The 26,341-nt window shown below is 35.0% G+C and overlaps 1 protein-coding gene across 2 annotated transcripts in view; it reads right to left on the bottom strand.

Annotated features, from left to right (window-relative positions):
- LOC6048694 (dopamine D2-like receptor) overlaps positions 1-26,341 on the bottom strand; it is a 533,595-nt gene that overhangs the window by 369,610 nt on the left and 137,644 nt on the right. For both annotated transcript variants that reach the window (XM_038262391.1, XM_038262392.1), the window contains exon 2: positions 20,202-21,067. In XM_038262391.1, coding sequence (XP_038118319.1) covers positions 20,202-20,670 — 469 coding nt within the window. In that variant the 5' untranslated portion in view covers positions 20,671-21,067. The remainder of the gene's footprint in view (positions 1-20,201; positions 21,068-26,341) is intronic.

A 26,341-nucleotide genomic window follows, 5' to 3' on the forward strand; every position in this document is an offset into this window, starting at 1 on the left:
TGTTAAAAACACACATTGAAAGTTGACCCCTTAAAAAATTACATTTTTACAAAAGTTGGCAAAATCACATAAAACAAGTAAAATTTCCAACCCATACATTTTCTAAAATTTTATGATTTCTTCTTTCCAATGCTTTTTAAAGATCGTAAATTGGTTGAAAAATGGATCTTTGGCGATTTCATAAATCGAAGCCTGACTAAAGGCTAAAGGTCTACAGGTTAAAGGGTTGTAGAGGGTATATTACAAAAAAGTGAGAATATTGAAACTTGGTTTAATCTTGATTTTATTGTCTACCTAAAAATCAGGTCTTTTTCAAAATGGTTTCTTGAGTCCCGAGAAATTTTCAAGATATTTGATGGTTTGGTTGAATAGTCCCCGAGGGAATGAGAAAATTTTAACGATTTTTTTTTTCATTTTAATGGTTTTTTTGTTTCAGATTATATTTTCGCTCATTTATTTATAAAGCCCACTTTTGAAGGCAAAGAGATTGTTTTGCAAAGCTTTGTATGATTATTTTTACATTTCAACAACTTTATTTCACTATTTCTCATATGAAAAAAAAAAAACAAAATTGGATACCAATTAAAAATACATTAAATGACCGGGATCCGTGGTGTAGGGGTAAGCATGGTTGCCTCTCACCCACGCCTTCCGTCGGACGGGAAGTAAATGTTGGCCCCAGTCTAACCTAAAAGGTTAGGGCGATAGCTTAGTCCAGGTGTATGAGTCGAGTCGAGGTTTTTAATTTGTTTTTTTTTTTAAATCGAAATAAAATTCAAATTATTATCAAAATATTTACCCATTTCACTGCATTTTTCTGTTTACCATTTTTTTAAGTTTTTTTTGCATACTTTTCTTCATTCTTAAAATTATTTAAATTCTGAAGAAATTTTGATTTTCAATGATTTTAAGACAAGCTTTGAATACATTGCACAGTGTTCGGAATGGCAAAATTAAGTGGAATAAATTGACAACTCCTTTATTTGACGTCCTAGCCAAATGGTGTCTTCGGAAGAGTTGTTGTCCTTGATAAGGACTATCTTTCTCCTCTACAACTTTGCCCAAGATACCAAAAGGAAAGTCGTCACCCTGTATGTCAATAACTTCAAAAGATAGTCTTTATCAAGTACAACAACTCTTTCGAAGACACCATTTGGCTAGGACGTCAAATAAAGGAGTTATCAATTTATTCTACTTAATTTTGCCATTCTAGAGCGTCCAATTTCCCGGAAAAAATTATTTCCCGTTTCCCGGGAAATTTCTAAATTTCCCGGGAATTCCCGAAATTCTTGCGGAAGTATACATTTTCTAAACCTCTTGGAACCAATTTTTGAAAATGCTTTGAAAAAAATATTAAACGAAAAATCTCAACACGATTTTGTTCAATTAAATTTATTGTTTAGTTTATGTATCAGGATATAAGAAATTTTGACATCAACATTTATTTCTGATGTTATTAATTTCTGAAAAAAACCGGAAATTGATCTTGTCTAATGCAAATGATTTACTACAATGTAGGTATGCTTTTTATAGAATCATTGGTGTTATTTCGTTAAAAAAAATTATTAACCCTTTAGTGCCATAGTAAAATAGAGAGCTTTTTTGTTTACCATAATCAAATGAGATGAAAGTCGAATTAGTATCGTTAAATATTTCAAATATTTTTATGCAAGATTACATGGTTTTAACGATAATACAAAAAAATACAAACAAAAACCATAAAAAAATCATTGAAATACTACTTTGTATGGTTTGAGAGGCACTCAAAAAATTAAAAATATCTATTCAAAACCTGCTCCAATTATTTGAAAATATTCAGTTGTTTGAAGTAAAACAAACATGAGAAGTTAGATTTAAAGGAAATACTGAAAAGCATTACCATTTTGTTTAAGAACTGAAACCAGTATGACTTGTTTTAGAAAAGTTATGAAAAAAAAAAAATCAAGCTGTTAATTGATCTTCACATTTATTTTAACCACTATACAATTTTGATGCATAATATTAATCAGAACCATGTTCAGAACAATTTTCAATATATTTAAAATTTCCCGGGAATTCCCGGGAAATTGGTTAAAAATTTCCCGTTTCCAGGGAAATTTGTAACCACGGGAAATTGGACGCTCTATGCCATTCCGAACACTGTGCATTATTTGTATGTTTTGTTTTATTTTATTTTTCTTGTTTATCATATAAAATATATTTTTGCTTTAATCAAGCTTAAAACGTATAAGTGTTTATTTTGACTTGGAATTAAACAAAATGGTTGGTCGTTTTATTAAGCAAATCACACTGAATTGATTTTAAATCTGATAGATCTCGATTTCAAGGTTTATTTCTAATATTTTTTCTATTTATTTTTGTTTCAAAAAAGTTATGTATTTATGTTTAACACCTGATTTAATGGAATCGTCAGATTTTAAATTGCAATCGTATTTTTTTTTCTTGTTACACAATTAAAAATACTGGGATGAATTTTTAAGATTTTGCAAACTGGAGTAAAGGTGAAATTGGAAAATTCCCGAAAAATCAATGCTTAATAATAATAATAATATTCCAAAAATACACAATGCCATTCATTTGTAGATAACATTAAATTATCAATTGAAAAGAAAACAGTTTATTTAAACATAATTGTTTTAATTGTTTTAAAATCAAAATGAAAAATTTAGGTATTATTTTTCAAAGAGAACATTTTTTCAAATATTCAAGTTTTCACAAAAAGCTGTAAATGATCGTTGTTATCCTACAATCAAACAATTTTGAAATTTTAATTATTTTCTGATTTTGTTTTGTTGGATTTTTTTTTGTGTATTTGTGTTTTATTTCAAACATTCCTTTGAAAGTAACATTCAATAAATACAGTCGACTTTCTCTGAGTTGATACTTCAAAATTGACCACTGTTGAATGTTTAAAGGTAGAATAACGAAAGAAAAAAAAGATTATTATACATTTGCTTCTTGGTTTTACATTAAAAATCATTTGAAGGGAGTGAATACAATTTACATAAATATTTTAATTGGTCTTGAAATGTCAAAGAAAACTGAAGTTTTATTAATCATTTTGGGTAAAATTGGCTGTGAAATACGACTTGTCCTGAAAAAAACAAGTTTTGCAACGAGTTGCTTACAACATGTTTTACAGTTCTGAGAAATGGTAAAGAAAAGAAGGCCGTTTCGTCGATTGAGAATGACAGAAAATGTGTGTGGTTTCACGACGGATTGGAAAAAAGGTTATTTAAAACATCTTTAAGTGCCGTGAAATTTTGTGATTTGGAATCCCCGTCAAATTGCAGTTATTCATCATCGTGAGAAATCACTAAGCCTAGACATCACCATTGAATAATTTCATGCATCGGCGCTTTATTTTTTTCATTAAATCATCTTTTAGTTCGTTTTGCCTCAGACTTCATAGGCTTCAATCGCTTTTAAATTAAACATTATGAAAATCTCCAACAAAAAGTGTTCATGACTTTTTACCCACAAAAATACCTTTTTTGCAAAATTTGTTAAGAGATAAGGGTTTATATCTTTTGTGGTTTGGTTGAGCGTTTTAGCAGAATGCATTACTGGTGAATACAAAGAGACGAGTTGTTCCTTTTCATTCCGCTATATATTTTTTTTAATATCTTGACAGATACGTATTTCGTCTACTACTTGCAGACTTCATCAGTGTTCTGTTCTCGACTATGTTCAAGACATTTTAATTAAACAGTATTTGCATAAGAAAACAGCCATCGATTTGATTTTTAATGTTTAACAAATAGTTTTTCGATAATTTTTTTTCAAACTGATGTATAATTTGAGTTAAATTTCAGCTTTTGAAACTGATTCAAAATTAAATGCATTAATAATTTTGCTAGTTATTATTTTCAATCATTTAGCAGCTTATAAAAAGTAGTTCTACTTTCATCTCATGTGACGCCAATGTACCGTTCAAGATTGCTGTTTATGGTGCACGCAGCTCACAAATCCTAATTACCAAGCAAAGGATATTTTCTAGGAAGCCCATCGCTCTGTCCCCACTTTTTTCTTTCTTTTTCACCCGAAAGATAAATAAAAAAAATCACGTCGCTGAAGAAAATGAAACGAACCCCACTTTTTTTATGCACACTGTGAATTTAACCATTCCAAGCTGGCCACTGCACGGCTGCTCGTCATTCGGTAATGAAAACTGAATTAACCGAGGAAGTTTTCCGACTTTTCCCGGAAAAGAGCGTCGAAGAAAAATGGGAAGTAAAATTAAATGAGCACCATCATGGTCCTCCTCCAAGAAGGGGTTCTAGTGGAATGGGTCGGGAAAAGGTCGAAAAATAATCATTTTATCTGCAGCGGACCGGAAAAAAAGGATTGCGCGGGTGAAATTTGTGTGAGGAAAACTAAAGCAAGAGCGTGGTTCATCATCGCAAAAGGAGGGTGTTTTCTTTGGCGCGGAAGCGATTGTGTGGTGAAATGGAAAATTAGTTGTTTTCGGGGAAGGGTCGAACATGGAAACTGGTTGTCTTGATGCAATTAGGCGTGGTTTGCGGTAGATTGTGATGGAAATGATGATGGTGGTGGTGAAAAGAAGGAAAATTGACGGTGGGGAGAAAGGGGTAAACATGAAAAGAATATTGATATTGATGGTCTTGAGGAATGACTGATGACGGTTTTTTTTTTTCTTTAAAAACAACTTTACTGTCCATCATCATCATCATCATAATCTTTATGATATCAAACAGTCAATTTCTGATTTTTGAATTCCTCTTCTCGATAAACATTTTTTTTTTTTGTAAAATTTAATTTATAAAGTAGCTGTACCCAAAATCATTTGCTCTAAATATCAAATAAAAATATCAACCATCATCCTTAATTTCTGTCACCTCTACTTTAAATGTAATCTCAATCTTATACCTCGTTAGTTTCTTGCTCGACAACTTCAACAGAAAACCATTTACAAGTCATTAAAACTGCACATAAACTTGATCCCGCCATCCTGGTCCAAGTTCTGAACGTCTCACCCAAACTCCACACCAAAAGCCCTCCACAAAAGTTGTTGTTTATCTTGGACGTTTGTTTGGTTTCTCGTCGTCGTGCCAATCACATGCGCTCCTGGAGAAGCGCCACCATCAGAAGCGTCCGAATGGGCAGTGGAACTCTCCGTGGATTGCCACAGAGGAGACTTTGGTGAGCCATCATAGCAACCGTTTGGCACAGTTGCCGTTAGGTGATGCTGAAATTTGCAGCTAAACCTAATTGAAAATGGAGTGGTTTTCGGAATCGCAGTGTCAGTATTTCTAAAAAGATGTTCTAATTTCCCTTTTGAGCTGAAAATCATGAAAATGATTGAACTGATGCATCTTTTGTTATTATAAAATTTTAAAGTCATTTAGTAATTAAATTGAAAATTATTTAAAATAAAACTCGCATAGCAGTTGAGCAATTCTCTGAGATTTCAGTCATTCCTTTTTTAATCCGGCTGTAACTTTTTTTTGCCTTCGGTATGCCAAAAAAAAATGGTACAAAGTAAATCAAAATTGAGTAATTTTTAATTTCACTTTTTGTCACTAAAATTTGATTTTCAAAAAACTCTTTTTTCTAATATGTTTTAGGAGACATAAAATGCCAACTTTTCAGAAATTTCCAGGTTGTGCAAAAAATCTTTAACCGAGTTATGAATTTTTGAATCAATACTGATTTTTTTTTCAAAAAATCGAAATAGTGGTTGCTAGTATTTTTCAACTTCATTTTTCGATGTAAAATCGAATATGCAATCAAAAAGTACGTCAGTGAAATTTTGTTAAATTGTACCGTTTTCAAGTTATTGCCATTTTTTGATAACTTTTTTAAAAATAATCGCAGTAATTAATTTTTTATATAAGTGCCCATGCTTGCCCACTTTCGAAAAAAATATTTTTGAAAAGCTGAGAAAATTCTCTATATTTTGTTTTTTAAACTTTGTTGATACGACCTTTAGTTGCTGAGATATTGCCATGCAAAGGTTTAAAAACAGGAAAATTGATGTTTTCTAAGTCTCACCCAAACAACCCACCGTTTTCTAATGCCGATATCTCAGCAACTAATGGTCCGATTTGTAATTGTAATTGTAATTGTTTATTTACATTCATCTGACAATGTTTGTCTTAATGAATAAAAGTTTGAGTACGGTTGATTTTATCACGAAAACGGACAGACGATTCACCAAATTCAAACAAATCTTCTACTGCTGTGAAGGCTCGGATCATGCTGGAAACTGGTTCGTTGAAACCATAGGCTGTACGGTGGAATCTGCGGGCTAGTAGCGTTGAGTCACGAAGCGTTCTTTGCGGTGTGCGGAAGTTGATAAGAGAAAGCAGATTTGGAGAGTCGACTTCTCCATTCAACAACTTAGCAACAAAAGTTGCCTGCTGCGTTGTACGCCTGGACTGAAGGGGTTGGATGTTCAGCAGCCGACATCGAGCTGGATACGGAGGCAAATTAACTGGATCCCTCCAGGGCAAGCTTCTCAGGGCTCTCCGGATGAACCGCTTCTGCACACGTTCGATTCGCAAAATCCACGTTAGCTGGTAGGGCAACCACACAATGGCAGCGTACTCAAGGATGGGCCGAACGAGGGAACAGTACAGGGATTTCCAACAGTACGGGTCTCGAAAGTCCTTCGAAATTTTGGAGATGAATCCAAGCTGCCGATTGGCCTTGGCAATCACCGAAACTCGTTGGAGGTCAAATGTCAGCTTAGGATCCATCAGAACCCCAAGATCTCTAACTTGGTCAACCTTTTGCAGGACGACTCCATCGATGCTGTAGTCAAACGAGATCATCCGTTTGCTACGTGTGAATGACATGACCAAGCACTTGGAAATGTTTACGACGAGCTTGTTGCGCCGACACCAGGAGACGAAAATGTCCAGAAGAGCTTGCAGTCGACAGCAATCATCTGTTGCTTTGATCGGCAGGAATAGCTTCAGGTCATCAGCGTACACAAGGGCGCAACCTGGTCCTAGCAAAAACAGCACGTCATTGAAAAACAGGATAAATAGAAGTGGTCCCAAATTGCTTCCTTGCGGTACTCCCGAATTGTTCACAAAAACAGCTGAAACACTCGTCCCTAGTCGAACCCGAAGCGAACGACCCACCAAGTAAGACCGTAGCCAGTTTACCAGTTGTACAGACAGGCCTAGGCGAGAAAGCTTACGAAGCAGGACGTTGTGGTCGATGCGGTCAAAAGCGGCCTTGAGATCGGTGTATATCACGTCGACTTGCGCTTTGTTCTCCAAGTGGCCGATGCATGTTGAGGTGAATTCCAAAAGATTCGTGGTCACCGAACGCTTCGGGATGAAACCATGCTGATCATCAGACAGGTAGCGCATAGCTTGACGCTGGATCACTTTGCTGACGATGATCTCGAACAATTTGGATGCTGCGGACAGGTTCGTCACTCCTCGATAGTTTCTGACGTTTCTTTTGTCACCACTCTTGTGCACAGGCACGATGAATGACTGCTTCCAAGTGGACGGGAACGTTTGCTGGGAAAATGACTTGTTGAAAATGACTAAAGAGGAGCAACCAACGCATCAGCACATCGGCGGTAGACCACAGAAGGGATACCATCTGGCCCTGGGGAGAAGGACGACTTTAGCTTTGCTAGCGCTTGCTTTACCATATCAGCCGACACGTCGAATGTTGAAAGGTCAAGAAGGTTCTCGGGAACGTTGTTTGCAGCAACCGCAGCTTCCTCGTCAGTGGCGCAACCTGCAGCAAAAACACTTTTGAAATGCTGTGCAAACAGATCACAGGACATCTCTGGAGATCCGGACTCGTGTTGGTCAAGAAAGACACTGTCAGGGATGTCTTTGCTTTTTCTTTTCGCGTTCACAAAGCTCCAAAACCCGCGGGGATTACGCCGAAGGTTCGTCTGGACACGCAACACGTACGACTTGTACAGTGTAGAGTTGAGTTTCCTGTATGCATCGCTTGATCTCCAAAACTTCATCTTGTTGACAACAGAGCGACGACGGCGCAGCGCTCGCTGACATGCATTTTTAAGTCGTTTCATTTGCCTCAGACGGCTGTTGCTCCAAGCGGGGGACACGCGGGGCTTTACTGTAGGCACGTGTTGATTCATCCAGTTCCGAATAATGCTGCAAAACGTGTTAGCCATCTCATCAACGCCAAGGTTTGTCAAACATAGACTCCAATCTACGCTGAGCAAGAATGTCGTCATAGCGGTGAAATCGATTTTGCGGAAATTTAGCAGACGCAGCGCTGGGTTCGCCGAGTTGCCTCTGCGTTCCTGAGGTCGCTTGAAGATGGGAAAGTGGCAGACTAGGGGAGGATGATGCGAATCAACCGGTAGCGCCAGAGCAGATGCAGCAACATCCACAGCGACGGATCTCTGCGACGAGCAAAAGACGAGGTCTAGAATCCGCCCAAAGCAATTATGTACCAAATTAGTTTGACACAGGTTGAGATAATCCATTCCATCGACCAAAGCCATGGTGGATGCGGCAGTCAGGGGCTCGTGGGGCGAGCTATGCTGCCAATCAGCGACCATTGGACATGGGATTGATTATAGTCGCCACAGACAACGGTTGTGTGATCTGCGCACTTCGTACCTCGCAACTCATCGATGGTCGCAATGTGCTCATTGATAAGATTGACATCAGATCTCTTCTCAGGTGGAACATAAATGGCACAGAATAGAAAATTTTCGCCCTGAATGCTCGCTGCTACACACAATTGCTCAAGTTCATTGCCCCGAGCTGTTTCGACTTCGTGTGCATTGCTGTAGTGTTTAGATACTGCGATCAAGACTCCGCCAAAGCTCTGCTTCTCGCTGTTCTTCCGGCTCCGGTCGCAACGAAACACGTTGAATGCTGATCCGAAGAGTTGCAGTGATGTGATGTCGTCTTTCAAATTCGTCTCCGTCAGAATGATTACATCGTGCCCACAATCTTGCGATGCTAAGTACATGTCATCAATCTTCGTTCTGAGGCCTCTTACGTTTTGGTAATAAACGCTGATTACGCCATTCGGAACAGCAGGCCGCTGCAAAGTGCAATCATTGAGTGCGGGAGAGTTGGGATCAATGCATGTGTACTCGCCTGAGCTGGCAGGCCGGAAGCCCCCGCATCCTTGACCGCACACAGCGCCGGGACGACTAGGTGAGCTCGAACAGACATATTCACCGGAACTGACGGATGGCGCGACTGTGACGGGGAGCGGGGCATTCCACATTGCCGTAGTACGTGCGTCCCGGATGATCAGCAACTTCAGCGACAGCACTGAGAAGATTTTGCTGGCGAGGACCGATGAGCGGCAACGGTTGATCGTGCTCGGCATGAGATGGGTGGAAATGGCTGGAAACCAAAGGATCATCAGGGGGCGGAATTGTACTGGGAAAGTGCAAGTACTTGCCTGAGAGCAGGCTGTAGTTGACCCCGCTTCTGGTCCCGTTCACAAGGCCGGGACGACTGAGATGGCTGGAGCTCGAAGCGACGGAAGCGGTGAGGGGCTCAGTTGTGACGGGGAAGCGGGGATCAACCTTAATGCCTCGGTACATGCGTCCCAGACCAATATCTGCGTCAAACTCTGGACTCAGCATAACTTTGTCGGCGGTTGGCAGCTCACTGTAATGTAGCGACGCATCAAGGCGCGGATTGGTTCTTGTCGAATGAATGTACTTGCCTGCTAGAGCGGCTTGGAAGGCCCCGTTGCCGTAGCCGTACACAGGGCCGGGACGCATACAATAGCAGGAACAATAGCTTGGTGATGAAGAATGGTGTGGCACAGCTGTGACGGGGGCACGGGGCACTTCCAAACGGCTTTTGTGATAACGTCCCAGGTCAGCAACATAGATGAGGTGATGCTCACAGCTGTCGAAATCTAGGTGAGGGTCGCAGATCGAAGTCGAACTCGCGAACCGTCACTCCAGTCGGCCAGGTGTCCGGTTGAAGTGCAGTGTCCCGTAAGTCATCGGGAAGCAGAACCCGGAACGACACGACGGACAGCTTGGAGGTGTCCGCGTCTTTCTTGACGAGCCTTTTCACCTTGGGTGGTTCAGGGAGGTCGAGGCATTCCTGAGTCATTTCGGCAATTTCTTCATCGGTGTGACAAGGATCAAGTCGGCCAAGGTAAACCCAAAACAACTCCCTTTCATTGACCACCGTCTTGATCTTGTGCTGGATGGTGCGCGTACCACAAACTGTTTTGATCTTCGCTGGAGGTTCATTGTTTACGTCGTCTTCTCGTTCGCGTTTCGAACCAGGGAAGACAACATCAGCGAAACTTTTTTTCGAGCTCTTTTCCTTCATCTGACCGGAGAGCTCGTTCACGATTCCGCTAAGTTTTTCTACAGCTTCACTCAGCTTAGAAACATCAGTCGCAGGTGAAGGATCGTCATCAACATCCATCGACTGTACAAATTGATCGAAACGACCAGCACAAACGTCGCAAAGCCAGTAGCAATTTTTCTGGAACTTGCCGATGGCCTCGAAGGCAGTACGGTTGAGACCGTCAATGCACGATCTGTGAAAGGCCGAAGCACAGCTACGGCAGACCATCTTCTCGATCCCAGTGATCTCCACTTCGCAGGTCTTGCACTCGGTGGCCATCTTGTACGGGTCGGGCTTACAGGTGTCTCACAGCCGCAGTAAAACAGGTAACAATCAACCAATGCACTGAACTCCAACAAATCGTCGCAGAAAATTCTCCCAGGAACAACAAAAATAACATAAATGGGACAAAAACTTAATTTTACATGTATAAATTGGTAAAAAATATATGCGCGACACAAACTCAATTGTAAACAAATTTAAGCAGTGTTGCCAAAATGCAATGTTCAAACATGAAACATTCGTGAAATTTTCCACTCTTTTCGAAAAAAATATTTTCAAGATTTTTAAACCAAGACTAACATTCCAAAAGTGCCAAACATTCAATATTACGCCCTTTTAAAATGTTTGTCTAGGTATAAAGATTTTGAAAAAAATATTTTCGAATATATCGGAAAATTTCACGAATGTTTCATATTTTATCATTGAAAATCGGACCATTAGTTGCTGAGATATCGACATTAAAAAATGGTGTGTTGTTGGGGTGAGACTTAGAAAACAACAATTTTCCTATTTTTATACCTTTGCATGGCAATGTCTGAGCAACTAAAGGTCGTATAAAAAAAGTTCAAAAAAGCAAAATATATAGAATTTTCTCAGCTTTTCAAAAATATTTTTTTCAAGAGTTGGCAAACATGTGCACCAATTTAAAAAAAAAATGAAAAACTGCGACTATTTTCAAAAAAGTCACCAAAAAATGGATTTAACTTGAAAACGGTGCACTTTATGAAAATTTCACTACAGTTCTTTTTGATTGCAAATTTGATTTTCCATCGAAAAATCAAGTTGATAATTTTTTGTGACCAATTTTTCGATTTTTTGAAAAAAATCAGTATTGAATCAAAAATTCATAACTAGCTTAAAGATTTTTAGCACAACCTGGAAATTTCTGAAAAGTTTGCATTTGATGTCCTCTAAAACATTTCAAAAAATAAAAAAAATAAAAATATTGTTATTTAGCAAACCAAGTTTTATTGACAAAAAGTTAAATTAAAAAACACCAAATTTTTTTTAACGTGTATCATTTTTTTCCAGTGTAGTACGTACCTACAACTTTGCCGAAGACACCAAATCGATCAGAAAATTCCTTCAAAAGATACAGATTTTTTAACTTTTATACATCATTTTTGTATGGAAATTATATAAACAAACTAATGATGCAAAATGGCTTCTTTGAGCATACCAAGGGAACCAAAAAAGTTTCAGCCGGATAAAAAAATACAAAAAAATCGAATGACCGAAATCTGAGAGAACTGCTCAAATTTGTTGATTTGTTTAATTTTGTTAATTTTGTTAATTTTGTTAATTTTGTTAATTTTGTTAATTTTGTTAATTTTGTAAATTTTGTAAATTTTGTAAATTTTGTAAATTTTGTAAATTTTGTAAATTTTGTAAATTTTGTAAATTTTGTAAATTTTGTAAATTTTGTAAATTTTGTAAATTTTGTAAATTTTGTAAATTTTGTAAATTTTGTAAATTTTGTAAATTTTGTAAATTTTGTAAATTTTGTAAATTTTGTAAATTTTGTAAATTTTGTAAATTTTGTAAATTTTGTAAATTTTGTAAATTTTGTAAATTTTGTAAATTTTGTAAATTTTGTAAATTTTGTAAATTTTGTAAATTTTGTAAATTTTGTAAATTTTGTAAATTTTGTAAATTTTGTAAATTTTGTAAATTTTGTAAATTTTGTAAATTTTGTAAATTTTGTAAATTTTGTAAATTTTGTAAATTTTGTAAATTTTGTAAATTTTGTAAATTTTGTAAATTTTGTAAATTTTGTAAATTTTGTAAATTTTGTAAATTTTGTGAATTTGTAAATTTTGTTTGTTTTGTTAATTTTGTTTATTTTGTTTATTTTGTTTATTTTGTTTATTTTGTTAATTTTGTTAATTTTGTTAATTTTGTTAGTTTTGTTTATTTTGTTAATTTTGTTGATTTTGTTAATTTTGTTAATTTTGTTTATTTTGTTAATTTTGTTAATTTTGTTGATTTTGTTAATTTTGTTAATTTTGTTAATTTTGTTAATTTTGTTAATTTTGTTAATTTTGTTAATTTTGTTAATTTTGTTAATTTTGTTAATTTTGTTAATTTTGTTAATTTTGTTAATTTTGTTAATTTTGTTAATTTTGTTAATTTTGTTAATTTTGTTAATTTTGTTAATTTTGTTAATTTTGTTAATTTTGTTAATTATGTTAATTTTGTTAATTTTGTTAATTTTGTTAATTTTGTTGATTTTGTTAACTTTGTTAATTTTGTTAATTTTGTTAATTTTGTTAATTTTGTTAATTTTGTTAATTTTGTTAATTTTGTTAATTTTGTTAATTTTGTTAATTTTGTTAATTTTGTTAATTTTGTTAATTTTGTTAATTTTGTTAATTTTGTTAATTTTGTTAATTTTGTTAATTTTGTTAATTTTGTTAATTTTGTTAATTTTGTTAATTTTGTTAATTTTGTTAATTTTGTTAATTTTGTTAATTTTGTTAATTTTGTAAATTTTGTAAATTTTGTAAATTTTGTAAATTTTGTTAATTTTGTTAATTTTGTAAATTTTGTTAATTTTGTTAATTTTGTTTATTTTGTTAATTTTGTTAATTTTGTTAATTTTGTTAATTTTGTTAATTTTGTTAATTTTGTTAATTTTGTTAATTTTGTTTATTTTGTTAATTTTGTTAATTTTGTTAATTTTTTTAATTTTGTTAATTTTGTTAATTTTGTTAATTTTGTTAATTTTGTTAATTTTGTTAATTTTGTTAATTTTGTTAATTTTGTTAATTTTGTTAATTTTGTTTATTTTGTAAATTTTGTTAATTTTGTTAATTTTATTAATTTTGTTAATTTTGTTAATTTTGTTAATTTTGTTAATTTTGTTAATTTTGTTAATTTTGTTAATTTTGTTAATTTTGTTAATTTTGTTAATTTTGTTAATTTTGTTAATTTTGTTAATTTTGTTAATTTTGTTAATTTTGTTAATTTTGTTAATTTTGTTATATTTTTTTAATTTCTCTCTTATTTTATTAATTAACAATTTTTTTTTACTTTATTAAACAAAAAATATATTAAAAATTTTGGAATCTAGATTCTGGTTAATTTTAAAAATTTTAAAACGGATTTTCTTCAAATTTAAAAAAAAAATAATACAAAAACATTACTGCAAGTGTCAGTTCTTGGCACCCCAAAAAGAGGTACCAGCATCCATTTCCGAGCCCCCAAAAGCATTCCTCCCAGAGTAACAACTCAACCGAGAGAGCCTTCCGTCGACGTGTCACCCTCGGAAGTCCTCGTGCCAGGCCTGACTTACGTAACATGCAACAATAAAAAGCACACCGAGACAGAGAGGTGGTAAAACGAGCATAAATTTGATTCATTGCCCGGGCGGAGGCCGTAACTGGAAATTATGACATCTCAATATTAATAAATTTTAATTTCGAGACCCTTTTTCACCGGTTGGTGAAGTCTCGGTGAAAGTTGCGTTGTGTGGAGGTGCACGCGGAAGATGAAATTAACTTCCCAGGAAATGGGGCAAGGACAACTTTACGACTTGGTGAGGTTTCTGAATGAAATGTTGAGGAAGGAATTATGAAAGTGGAAGCTGTCAAACTTGGTTGATCTTTTTTTTTGTGGATTTAGAATGAATTAATGTCGCTTAATTTCTGAAATTGTTTTTGCTAAAAGGTTTTTTGGTGTTATTTGATTTGGTTAAAACTTTTTTTCAGGGGTTTCCATACGTCCAAAGAAGCGGTTCGTCCATACAGGTCTTCCTAAACTTTGGCAGCTATCAATACAAAAATTAATCAGGACTAAAGAGAAAACAGAAATTTTGTTAAACAAAAATTACTATTTGTGCCTTTTGAATACAATAAAAAATCAATAAGAATTTCCCGAAATGCAATGAATTTGTATAAGGAGGAAACCAATCGATTTTCCGGATTATTCCACCAGCTCAAATGCCAATCCGAGTTAATCCAACCAAGAAACCCGCAAATATCCCAACCTTTTGCAACACTTCTTTCACCTCAGCCAATATAGATTGCAATAGCACAGATGAGAGAAGCAACCAAAAAAAAATATCGTAGGAAGCAACTCAATTCGTTTCGGTTCATTTTGAGGAATTGCCCACCTGGGCCCCGTAAAGCATTCACATCCAGCCACAACTTTAGCCAGGTGAGAGACAACAAACTCCGAGTCGTTGGTCGTGCACACGCGTGATTCCACGTGCTCCATCATGCCGAGCGAGAACATAAATAAAAGTAATTTCTTTTTCCCGTTCACACGCCGTTTAGCTCAAAGGCTGTTTTGTCATTTGGTTGGGTGTGGTGATAAATTTTAATTACCGCAACCGCTGACTGGAATGGGGGAAAATTGTTCCGGGTAAGATGAACTTTTTTGGAAACGGAAACAGTGGATTAGAAGTTGATTAAAGTATTATCTTTTATTGGTTTCTGAAGTTTCATAGAGATCCTTTTCTATGATTATATTGAAAATTCACGAATTAGCTATTCATTTAATTTTAAATTTGAAGATTAATTTGTTTAACCTCAGATTATTTTTGAATTATTGATTGTAGAATAAATGTAGTATAGATTTAATTATTTTCAGAATCATGTTATCCTGGAAAAGTTCCACAATCCATGCCAACAGGTCCACTCAACAGTTTAGTTTGCCTTCCGCTCAATAATGTGGTTATTGGATGCGATTGTAAAATGTAAATTCCGGAAATTGTTCGACCGTCGTGAACTATCCACCTCTAGTCACCAACTTCAGCAGCAGCAACAGTGAGGTGAGGGTGGTTAATTAAACTAAATGTAATGGCTGAACCGTGTGGAACGTGTGCGTGGGTGGTTTTCGAAGCAGCTTTCGCACTGCTCACAGGTTGGTCCAGGGTCGAGCTGGTACTTTGCATCGCATTTCGCTGTCAATCACCGGCAACCGACTCCGGGGATCGTACCTTGGACAGCAGCAAGCGGATTTCCAAATGGGGTTTCCATTAATTTTGAAAGCAATTAATTGTTGTGAAATTACGTTGGTTTTGTTTTGGAGATTTGAGCTTGGCCGATACTGATTTAACAATTCATTTAACTTAACAAATAGATCTATTTTAAACTTAAACCTCACAAAATAGAAAGTGTTCAATTTAGCGTCCAAATCTCCAGTTATCAAGCATCTATAATCTGCGTTGGCAGCAGCCAACTGGTCCGTGAAGGTAGTCTCTATTGTTGAAATATTTCCTTCATTTTTCACCGTACAGGCAACAGACGGCAGACTTTGCAGAAGAATAAGCCGGAGCATCTCGTAGCACTTGACTCTGGGGGTCTAAAAGCTTCTCCAGTGTAAGCAGATTAAGTGGGCCAGAGTTTAATTACTGGAAGCCCTTTTGGGGCTTGATTGTTGCGAAGGGATTTGTGGAGTATTATTATTTTCGCTTTAAAAATGGTCTGAAAACTGGGTCTCCTGGTTGTTGTTGAAAGTAAGTTTTTAACTCAGTTTTCTTATTTCTAATGAGTACAACTTTAATACAAAATATTATTATTTTACAAAAACAAAATACAAATTGCTCGCTCTACAGCATTGCCTCGGTGTTCTCGATTGGGAGATCCCTATTCGTAACTAGGTGTCCGATGGCTTGATTGTTGAGACAATTACAACCCTCTTTTAACACCTTAGCTTCTATCCACCCCGGGATTCGAACTGACGACCTTTGGATTGTTAGTTATTTAGAATATTTGTGTATCGTAAAACGGGGTGACTTTGATAGGTTTCCGCAAAATGAAGAGTACAATTAAAATACGTAAGAAATGGTTTAGAAACATACTGACCGTGGTAGAGAAGTGTTCAAAGTACCTCAAGAAGAACTTTTTATAAAATTTTGACAAGTTTAAAAAGTTAGTTAACTATAGTTAAGAAAATCTTGATGAAAGTCATTATTTTAAACTTCTCAAAGTGTCATGATTTTCCCAATGAACATTATTTTTAATTGGAAAATGGAATGCATTTTCGGATTCTTTGGACAATTTTCCACTAGGAGAAGTTTAAAAAAGTTTGTAAATAATAAATAATATGTGTTTTTAAAACACAATTAAAAAAAAATCTCCAAATTAGAAGGCAATTTCAGTTGAACAAATTCCATGTAAAATGTGAAAATTTGTGATTTGTGCTATAAAATGCAAAATAAATCGATAATTTTAGATTTAACAAATTTCAGGCAAACGACTTTTTAACAATTTTATCTAAAATTTATATGTATTTTGCTAAAAGCTTATACATTTAGTTAACAAAATATAAACATTGATTTTTTTTCTAAAAACTATATCAGCTACTTTAGTGATGGTAAATGTAGCGTACAAATAAAGTTTGAACATCTTAAATATGATTTTAACAAGAAAAACTATGACTATCAAAGTGACCCCGGAATCATAACTAAGAATTTTTAACGCAACTCTTTTTTCTGAACATTATTGAAAAAACTTTTTTTCCGAAATAGTGCACTTTGTGTGACCTACATGTTTTAAAAATCATAATCTTGAGAAAAACCTTACCTGTTGGAAAATATTCTAAAAACAAATTGAAATCCTATCAAAGTCACCTCGGTTTACGGTACAGTAAAATGACTGCTTAAAAGCAAAAGTCCAAGACACAAGATATCACGTTCAGACACAATCTACCACTGCACTAAACTTGGGTGAGTTTATTTTTTAGAAAATCAAAGGATTTTCATTAGCTAAATATACGATCCAGCTATAAAAATTTTTGCTGAGATTTTATGTAATTTAATTACTAGAATTATTTGCAAAAATATCCTCAAAAGCTTATATTAAACAACATTTCAAAGTTCAATGTCTCTTAGACAATTTTATAGAAATTCTGACCCTCTTTATGAGTAGGGTAGAGTAGTCATCAATGAGACACGGGGAACAATGATAAAATGTCTCTCACAAGTCGTAGTTTCAACCAATCAGGCTTATATTTGGGGGAAAGGTGTGTCTACTGGATACACGTCTGCCATTATAGTGGCTTTGGTTATGGACGCTCCCTTGAAAAGTTATTCATAAATGTTTGATTCTGGGGTGTAAAAGTAAATTATGGACAAAAAATCCTTTTTCGCTCGTAGGCTGCCATTTACACCAAAACTAATATTTCTTCAAATTTCTTTCGACGTTCCATAGGGATTAAGTTGGGCTACAATGTCCTTTCATAAGATTTGGCCAAAATTTAGAATATACCCAGAATACAGGGCTGTCTCATTGTTCCCCACTCATTTCAGCCCATGGGTAACAATGAGACACTTTGATTTTTCTTCAATAAACTTTTCAAAATCGATGGAAATCTTTCAAAACATGAATTAAAAGTGATTTTTGGCATATTTATAGAGTTTAAACTTCATTTAACCAAAAATACTAAGTTATTTGGTATTAATATATGGATTTTACAAAATTTCAATACTTTTTAGTGTAACTTTTGTTATTAAAAGTTTCATGTTGGCAAAATTGCTCTAAAATGTTCAAGGCAAGTCACCTGCAATGGAACAATACAAAAACAAGATGTTCTGCTAGAAAAATGTTGATTTTCGTAAAGTGTCTCATTGTTCCCCAGCTGTCTCATTGTTCCTGCCAAGTGCGTCTACAATGAGACAGTTGAATAACTCTGGCTGTAGATGTCGGATCGATCTCATATTTTGGTCAATGTTAGAACACATTAAAAGAAAGATAATGCAACTAAAAGCTCATTAAAACATGCTAATGAATAAATTAGAAAAATCGTTGAAAGTTGAAAACCAAAAGTGTCTCATTGATGACTACCCTACCCTACCAGATGTTGAACAAACATGCTCCGAGCATTCGGCTGTTTACAAGTTACCGCCCCAAGAGTGCTTCGAGGTAAATAACCAAATATGACTGACTCTCGCCATCTCTTCCTGTACGTTACGTAGATTTAACGTAGACAGATTATGATTATGTGACTAGACTTAAGCAGGGTAGTTTAAGTCCTCGAAAAATAAACAACCATTGTTAAACTGGGACTCGAACTGACGAGATCATTTGTATCACCGTTCCCTCATAACAATTCAATATTTTGAAAAATCGAAAACTGCAAATATTTTTTTCTAAAAATCATAACTCTTCGGCAGAATTCGGCTCAAAAGTTGCGGGTTTTTGTCCATAAAACATATAATTTTTTTTCTAAAATCAAAATTAAAAAAAAATAGTTAAAAAATCGTATTTTTTTCCATGTACCTACTTTTTCTAAATATTCCTCAACAATACCTACAACTTTGCAGAAAACACCAAATTGATCAGAAAATGAATTCAAAAGCTTCCGCTGTTTGAATATTCACGTACCATTTTTGTATGGACAACTGCCAAACTTGTATGGGTGAACCAGTGACATAAAAAAGCTTCTGGGTCATAGGGAAGGTCCCAACAAAGTTTTTTTTTTTTAAATCAAGCTTTTTCGATTGTAAGTATAATTTTGCTTCTTAAAAAGGGAATAAAAAAATTGAGTAAATTTTCGAAAGTTTCCTAAAATATCATAGAGCGAGTTGTGGCGCTATAACCACGGCAAATAGTGTCCAGGGCATTCGTGGAAATACAATGTCCCATCCCAGAGGGTCCCGGAGTACCAAACCTTCTTAGCATGGTGCTCCCAACGAATACAACCAAATCTCGGAGCGTATGGTGGTGTGTCCCCACGCTTCTTCCTCCCCTGTCGATTCAGAATTGTGTTGTTGTTCGAACACTCAGTGCTCAAACTCAACCCAATTACGAGTCATCTCTGCGATACGGCTTTACGCAGTAGGCCTGGCCGCTTTAACGCTTGTGATGTTTCAATGTATTCCGATGCAATGGCGCACTACAAATGTTAATAAATGACAAGGGTCTGATTAGATTAGATTAGATTAGATTAGAATTCAATGGATTTTTTTGGTGCTTTGTCAATTTTTCTGTCTTAATTGAGGTAAAATTACGTCCCAAAATAGGAAATATTCGAACATCTAAAATTAAACCTTCTAGATTTAAACCATTTTTACTCTGTACTGCCATATTGGGCACACCCTAAGATTCCAGATTCTCAAAAAAAAAAAAATAACTTTGGAAATCTACATAAGTTATATTTGAGATGTTGATTGAATATATTCATTCTCTATTAATTGATGATCTATTCACTCACCATATTGCACTCCATGTCAAATAGTTCGATTTCCTTTGAAAATCGGGATAATCAGAACGGACAGATCTATCAAAAACTGACCGGTTACACAATTTGCTTGTAGACTAGGGTGCTCAGACGGCGACACACAAGTGCTGATACTGTTTAGTTCGACAGAAAAAAGTGCGGCGAGAGTGGAAATCGCTCGTTTCGATTTGGTGCCCGTGCGACAACATGTCGTTGCACTCAGAATTAGAGTTGACTAGTTTGCGAAGCCTAGTATCAGATAAGTCGTCACAAAAGTTCGATTTATTTCTGAAACCAGAATAAAACGATTCATTACTAAAAACAATCAAAATTTAACCAATTGTATAGTTGGAAATACAAATGCAAATTATTATTATCCTCGTTGACAGTAATCACCAAAATAAACAAATCATTAAATGCAACCAACATTCCCAAACGACTCACCTCCTTCCGTCGGCTCGCAGGTCGCGTTCGCCAGCGTACAGTTGACCGGAAAGCCGGGGCTGGCGTCCACCAGCAGCGTATCGTTCGGTGGTCCACTGCCATTATAGTTGTAAAAATACTCGCCAAAATCCTCCAGCAGCAGCATAAAATTGCTTCCCCCAGGTGGCGGCGCCCCCGCGTAGCCCTCACTTCCGTTCCGGCCTGCCCCGGCCGACTGGTCATCCCCCCCGGAACCACCGGCACCGTAGTAGATTTGGTACGCGGCATTGGTCGTGGCCGCCGCCACCGAGGACCCGTTGCCCGTGCCCGCGGCAGCAGTGTTGCCAGGTGCGCTGGCGTTGGTGGCCGGCCGGGGTGGGGACCGTCCCGGCCGTACCGACTCATTGACCACCGGTGAACCCTCGCTAAACAGCCGAAAATAGTCCGGGGAGTCCCAGCCCGGACCGGCGGAATCGTTGGCCGTGCCCATGGTCTGGCAACACTTCCCTGCCCTCCCTTTCAAAAGTGGCGGGTTTCGGCAAACACTTCCTAGTGCACTATTTTAAACAATTTTCCTCTTTTTTCATCGCAAACACCTTTCCCGCGCACACATTTTCAAAACCTCCCCTCTCTCCAACGGTACCCACACCCCCACCCCCCACTAACACAAACAAACACACCCACACATTTACATTTGAGCGCACCACGTTGGAGTGCAGTGTTGCCGCCAACGGGGGAATGTTTTGGGATTCAACGCTTTTTTTTTTTGTTGTTGGTTTCACATCGTGTTGTTATTTTTGAGGCGACCACTCAAATCCAATTTGTTGGCTTGTTGTCCTCGATCAACCCTCCCGTCCGCCTCCGCTGGTGTCCTGGGCCGCGTCCAGCTATAATGAAACGAAACAAACGCGAAATGGTTAATAAATTGGATTTTTTGTTTCGAGAGGGTTCAGTTTTTTTTTTTTTTTTTTTAAACATGATTGAATTTGCGGATCGGGTGAAAAAGTTCAACTTGGGACCAAACGGGCACGACATCGGTCATGTTGATTTTTAATTCCGTTAATTGATGGCTTTAGATTTTAAAACCATGAAATGAGTAGAAACGTTAGTATTAGAAAAGTAATTTAATATATCTGAAGGTGGCTTTTGTGCATTTATTATTTTATTTGAAAAAAATATCGATAACTCGTGGCAATATTCTTTAGTCTTACTCGTAGACCAACCTAGGTACTTGTGTATCATTTAGTTATTTTTTGATTTTTTATTTGATCTTTCTTTATTTCATTAAAAACATGAGTATTTCGTTTGGTTTTGAAAAATCAAGAGTTTAAAAGAGTAGAAAACATGCATTAAGTATAAGAAACTGCATAGTTTATATTGTGTCAAATCCGATATTTTGTAAAAATAAAACTCAAAATTAATTAAACTTCTCTTCATTTATATAAAATTGAATATGTATTTTTTGTTGAAAAAAATATATATTAAATCGTCTTTTATTTATATTCAGTTTGTTCATGATCAATCGGTGACTATTCACTTCAATTTTAAAAACCAGTATTTTACTTTATTGATAAAGTAATGTAGCTTTCGCAAATCAATGATTTCTAATGTACATTTACGAAAGTTTATTCAATTCAATAGTTATTAGTAATTGAAGCATGGAAAAATATATATTTTACATCATTTTTTTCCCATTATTTCAGTTTTTAATGCTAAATTAAATTAACAATGGAAAAGTACCTTTCAAATTTCCTGTTTAAGATCTAGCCACTTAAAAATTAATTATAACTGAAAATTTCAACTCTTTTTGATATATTTTTTAAAAATGTCCATGATTGTTTATCCTCAAACATTTTTTATTCGATAATTTTAGAAATTTTTTATTGTGAGACCTTTGGTTGCTGAGTTACAGCAATTAACAGCAATTCCCCACGCAAACAGCATGAATTTTTTTTTCTGGGGGTCCTCTGGCCGAAATAATAAGACCCGTTTTTTTTGTTTTGCCATAAGGGGGACCTACGTCGTGTTAAGCTGGTACGAAAAATGGCAATTTTTGCCGATTTACGTAAAAACCAATTTTTCCAAAAAATCATAACTTCAATTTAAACCGATTTTAGCTGTCTTATACGCAAATTAAAGGTGATAAGTTGGCCTTTCAAAGAAAACTTATCACCCTTCATTAGCGTATAAGACAGCTAAAATCAGTTGAAATGGCGGGGAGTTATGATTTATTGAAAAAAAGTGGGTTTTTGCCAAAATCGACGAAAAAGGCTATTTTTCGGCAAAACAGAAAAAAAATACGGGATCAATTATTCCGGCAAGAGAAACCCCAAAAAAAATTTGAGCCCGATTCATTTTTTGCTTTTTTTCATGTTGTTTTCGAGTTAACATAAAAAAAGACAAATTTAAATAATTAAATAAATTAAATATTTAAAAAAAATCGAAAAAATATATTTGAAATTGGCGTCATGTTGAGTATTTCATCTCCTTAAAATTTTAAAAATATTTTTTCTGGAATCTTTCATTCTCAAGCAAAAAATATATCCAGGAGTAGACATTCATTAACATTATTTTAAAAAAATCAAAGCTCTGAAATTTTTCAGACAAAATAAAATTTTAAGTCATTAAATTTAAATAATTAAAAATATTTCTTAAAAACCATTTTTATTTAAAAACAAAAAAGGTCTGCGCCACCATTTTTGTTCATACTTTTTCTAAGGCTAAAAAAATAAGTTTTTAGTCTTTTAAGACTTATTAAAAAAATTATTCAATTTCAATTCAATTCGGTTTTATTTGTGAATAATCAAGTTACAATGAGTTCATTTAGGTACACAAAAGAGTATTGGTGTTCCTTTTAGCTGTGTTTTACATCGTAATTCAATCGAAAAATTATTACTTATAACTATGGAATAGACAAGAGAAAGAAAAAGTTTTCAAAAAACTTACAGAAAATCAAAAAATAAAAAAAATCAAAAAATTTTTAAATCAAAATTACGGCTTAAAATTGGGATATTGATTTTTTATTACAATAAATTTATTTTTCAATAAAGCTCTGTAGTTTTCATATCCAGAGTATATAAATTTAACAAATCATATAAAAATGTGGTAGTTGAAAACGCAGTCAATTTTTGATTTTAAATTCAGGGTTTAACGGACTCTTGACCAATAATTTCTTGAATAAGGAAAACAAATAACTTGGCTCTGGGAGTGTAAATCTGCCATAATATTTTTTAGAGACTTGAATATTTATGATAACATGCAAATTTTTACAAAATCTTTGAAATAAAAACATAATTTAATAAGAACCAACATAACCATTCCAAATCAATTTGTGTGTTAAAAAATGTCAATTAACTGTCTACAAATCTTCATAATCGAACAAAAAACTAAATATTGAAAAAAAAATCTAAAATCTTTTTAAACTTCACAAGATTGTTTTTTTAATGTGCTAATGTTTGATAAAATTAAAACATTATGACTACATTCGTTGAATTGTACCTTAACCCTCTACAACCTAACCCCGCCTCTAGACGGGCTTCAATCTAAAAAATCGCCAAAAATCCATTTTCCAACCGATTTTTGATCTTTAAAAAGCATTGGAAAGAAGAACTCTTAAAATTTTAGAAAATTTCAGGGTTGGGAGTTTAACTTGTTTTATGTGACTTAGCCAGTGTTTTAAAAAATGTCATTTTTTTAGGGGTCAACTTTGGCTGTGTTTTTTACTAACATTTCCTATACTTTCAGTAAAAAGAAGTATGCAGTAATTTTTGTAGTGTTCCAGACTATGCCTCTACGCATTTTTTCGCAATTTAAATGATGATGGTGCCATTCTATAGCAGAAAATGTGAAAAACATGCAAAAAATTGAAAAAATGACTGTAAAAACGTGAAAAAATTAGATAGGCAAAATGTAATTATATTAGATGGTAGAATAGGCCAAATACTACCAAAAACAAACATAAACTAAACAAGATACAGTATGTAAAAAAAGTATTTACACCCCTTGGGCACTATGCACATTTTGTGATGAAACATGTAAACAATTTAATGTTGACATAAACCTAGTACTACGTTTTGTTCAGAAACTCATGCCGAACATTTTGTTGCAAAAAGCTCATGAAAAGATGTTTTCTATAAAAAGTTATATAACAAATACTATTACAAAAATAAAAAAGGTGCAAAAAAAGTTTGTACACCTTTCGAAAAATTAACATAAATAAAGTTATTTGTTGACAAATCACCATAAATCCAGTCTCCCAACTCCAAATAGGCATCCTTGACTGATTAAAAAAATAATTTGGATTGAATATAAAGTTTACTAATTACTTAGTATAAAAGTTTATATAACTCTGGAAATTCTAAATAAAACTTATCTAAACCCAGTTTTGCAAACTTTCAATTTAACTAAATGTCAATATATTACCATAGAATTGCTAAATAAACATTCTGGAGTGGGTATAACACCGTTTTGGGGGTCTTTGTATCGCTAGAATAGATTTTTCGTTGGAAATTCGTACCAACCCGGAATTACGTCGTCGAAAAATCCGCCGGAATCCGAACCGGTCCACAATTCACAAGTTAACCTATGTGGCATCGGAAAGGGCATAAAATTTCCGATCTTTTGATACCCATACATCTAGGTTTTCTATAAAACCCACGTTTTTAAATACCTGGGCAAAAAGTAAGTTTGATCCACGAGAACAAAAATTACGAAATTCCATACATTTTTGGCAGATTGCTCAAACGAAACCATAACAACGTTTTTGCCATTCGTGAAATTTTGCGATCTTTTCGAAAACGACATTTTCATTTTTTTATCAAGGCTAAAATTACAAAAGGGCCAAGCATTCAATATTATGTCGTTTTAAAATGTTAGTCTTGATTAAAAAAAAAGAAAATCAAATGCCTCCCAAACAAAACGAAAACATAAAAGTAGATAAATTGTTATTGGAATTCATTCACTTTCATGCAACTGATAAAGTTTTGCGTTGAAACGTTCTGGTGTTTTAGAAAGTGAACAATTGAAAAACATGTAATAAACAATATTTTTTAAGTTAATTTTATATTCAACCACTCAAAGAGAGAGATGGGAGCTCAAATAATTAACCACTTCCCGTATGCATCGACACTACAATAATTGGAAGTTTCAACCACCGCACAACTTAATTCCATCGATGAGTTCCTTTTAAAAATCGAGGAAAGAGAGATAATCCCCTCGGTGAGGGGGCGGATTTTCGGCAGGATATTTATCTTCGACCGACCAATACCGCAGGTCGGTAATTAATTATTGATTGTGTTGAATTTTTCATTTCGGCACGCCATCTCACTTTTCCTGGCCACGCCCAGGGGGGATGCCGGGAATTTTCCGAGAGACACCGGGGAAAATTCAACACACGCGGATGTAAAATGCGAATTTTTCACCCAGATTCCAATCCCAGTGCAGCGGTGGGGGGAGGTTTTCTCGATTAATTATTACGAATTTTAATCACTCCCTCCCTCCTTCCTCCCACAAACACACTGAAATTTACACGCACTTGGACGCAATAATGGGCACGTCGCACTTAATCTCATTACGAGGCGTTCAGGCGTGTTCCAGCGGGGTGGTAGAGGGGAGTAGGAAATTATTTCGACAATTTTCCTGAGCGCTGGAACAACGCGTTTGGTGATGGATAATTTTGCGAATCAGCGAGCCGCGCGATCCGTTTCACCGAACGACACACGTGTAGTGTTATTTTATAATTAAATTATTTGGGCAATTTTCCGGGATAAAAAATGGGAGCCATTCAAAAAAAGCTAATTATGAAACCGCACCCTTGTAAAAAATGTCAGCTAATTTCACCCCCACTGGGTTGGATATCAAGTGGCAAATCGAGCCACAGAGAAAAGAGTAATAATTAAAAATAATTTGCACTGGAAAATTGACCACCACTAACACGTGTCACCGATATAAGGACCAATTTGCAGTCGGTGACGTATAGAAACGGAAAATGGCATTTTTAATCAGTGAGAAATAACTGCGCAACGGGAAATAAGCACGAACCAAATTGGCACCTGTAATGAGTGAATAAATTTGAATTTTTAATTTGCTTATCCATGATCCACTGAATCGGGAAATTAACTGCCTTTGGAAATTATCATTTTTATATTGAATTTAAGTTTTTT

The sequence above is a fragment of the Culex quinquefasciatus genome, chromosome 3 (genome assembly GCF_015732765.1).
Source record: "Culex quinquefasciatus strain JHB chromosome 3, VPISU_Cqui_1.0_pri_paternal, whole genome shotgun sequence".
In the NCBI taxonomy this organism is placed as follows: Eukaryota; Metazoa; Arthropoda; class Insecta; order Diptera; family Culicidae; genus Culex; species Culex quinquefasciatus.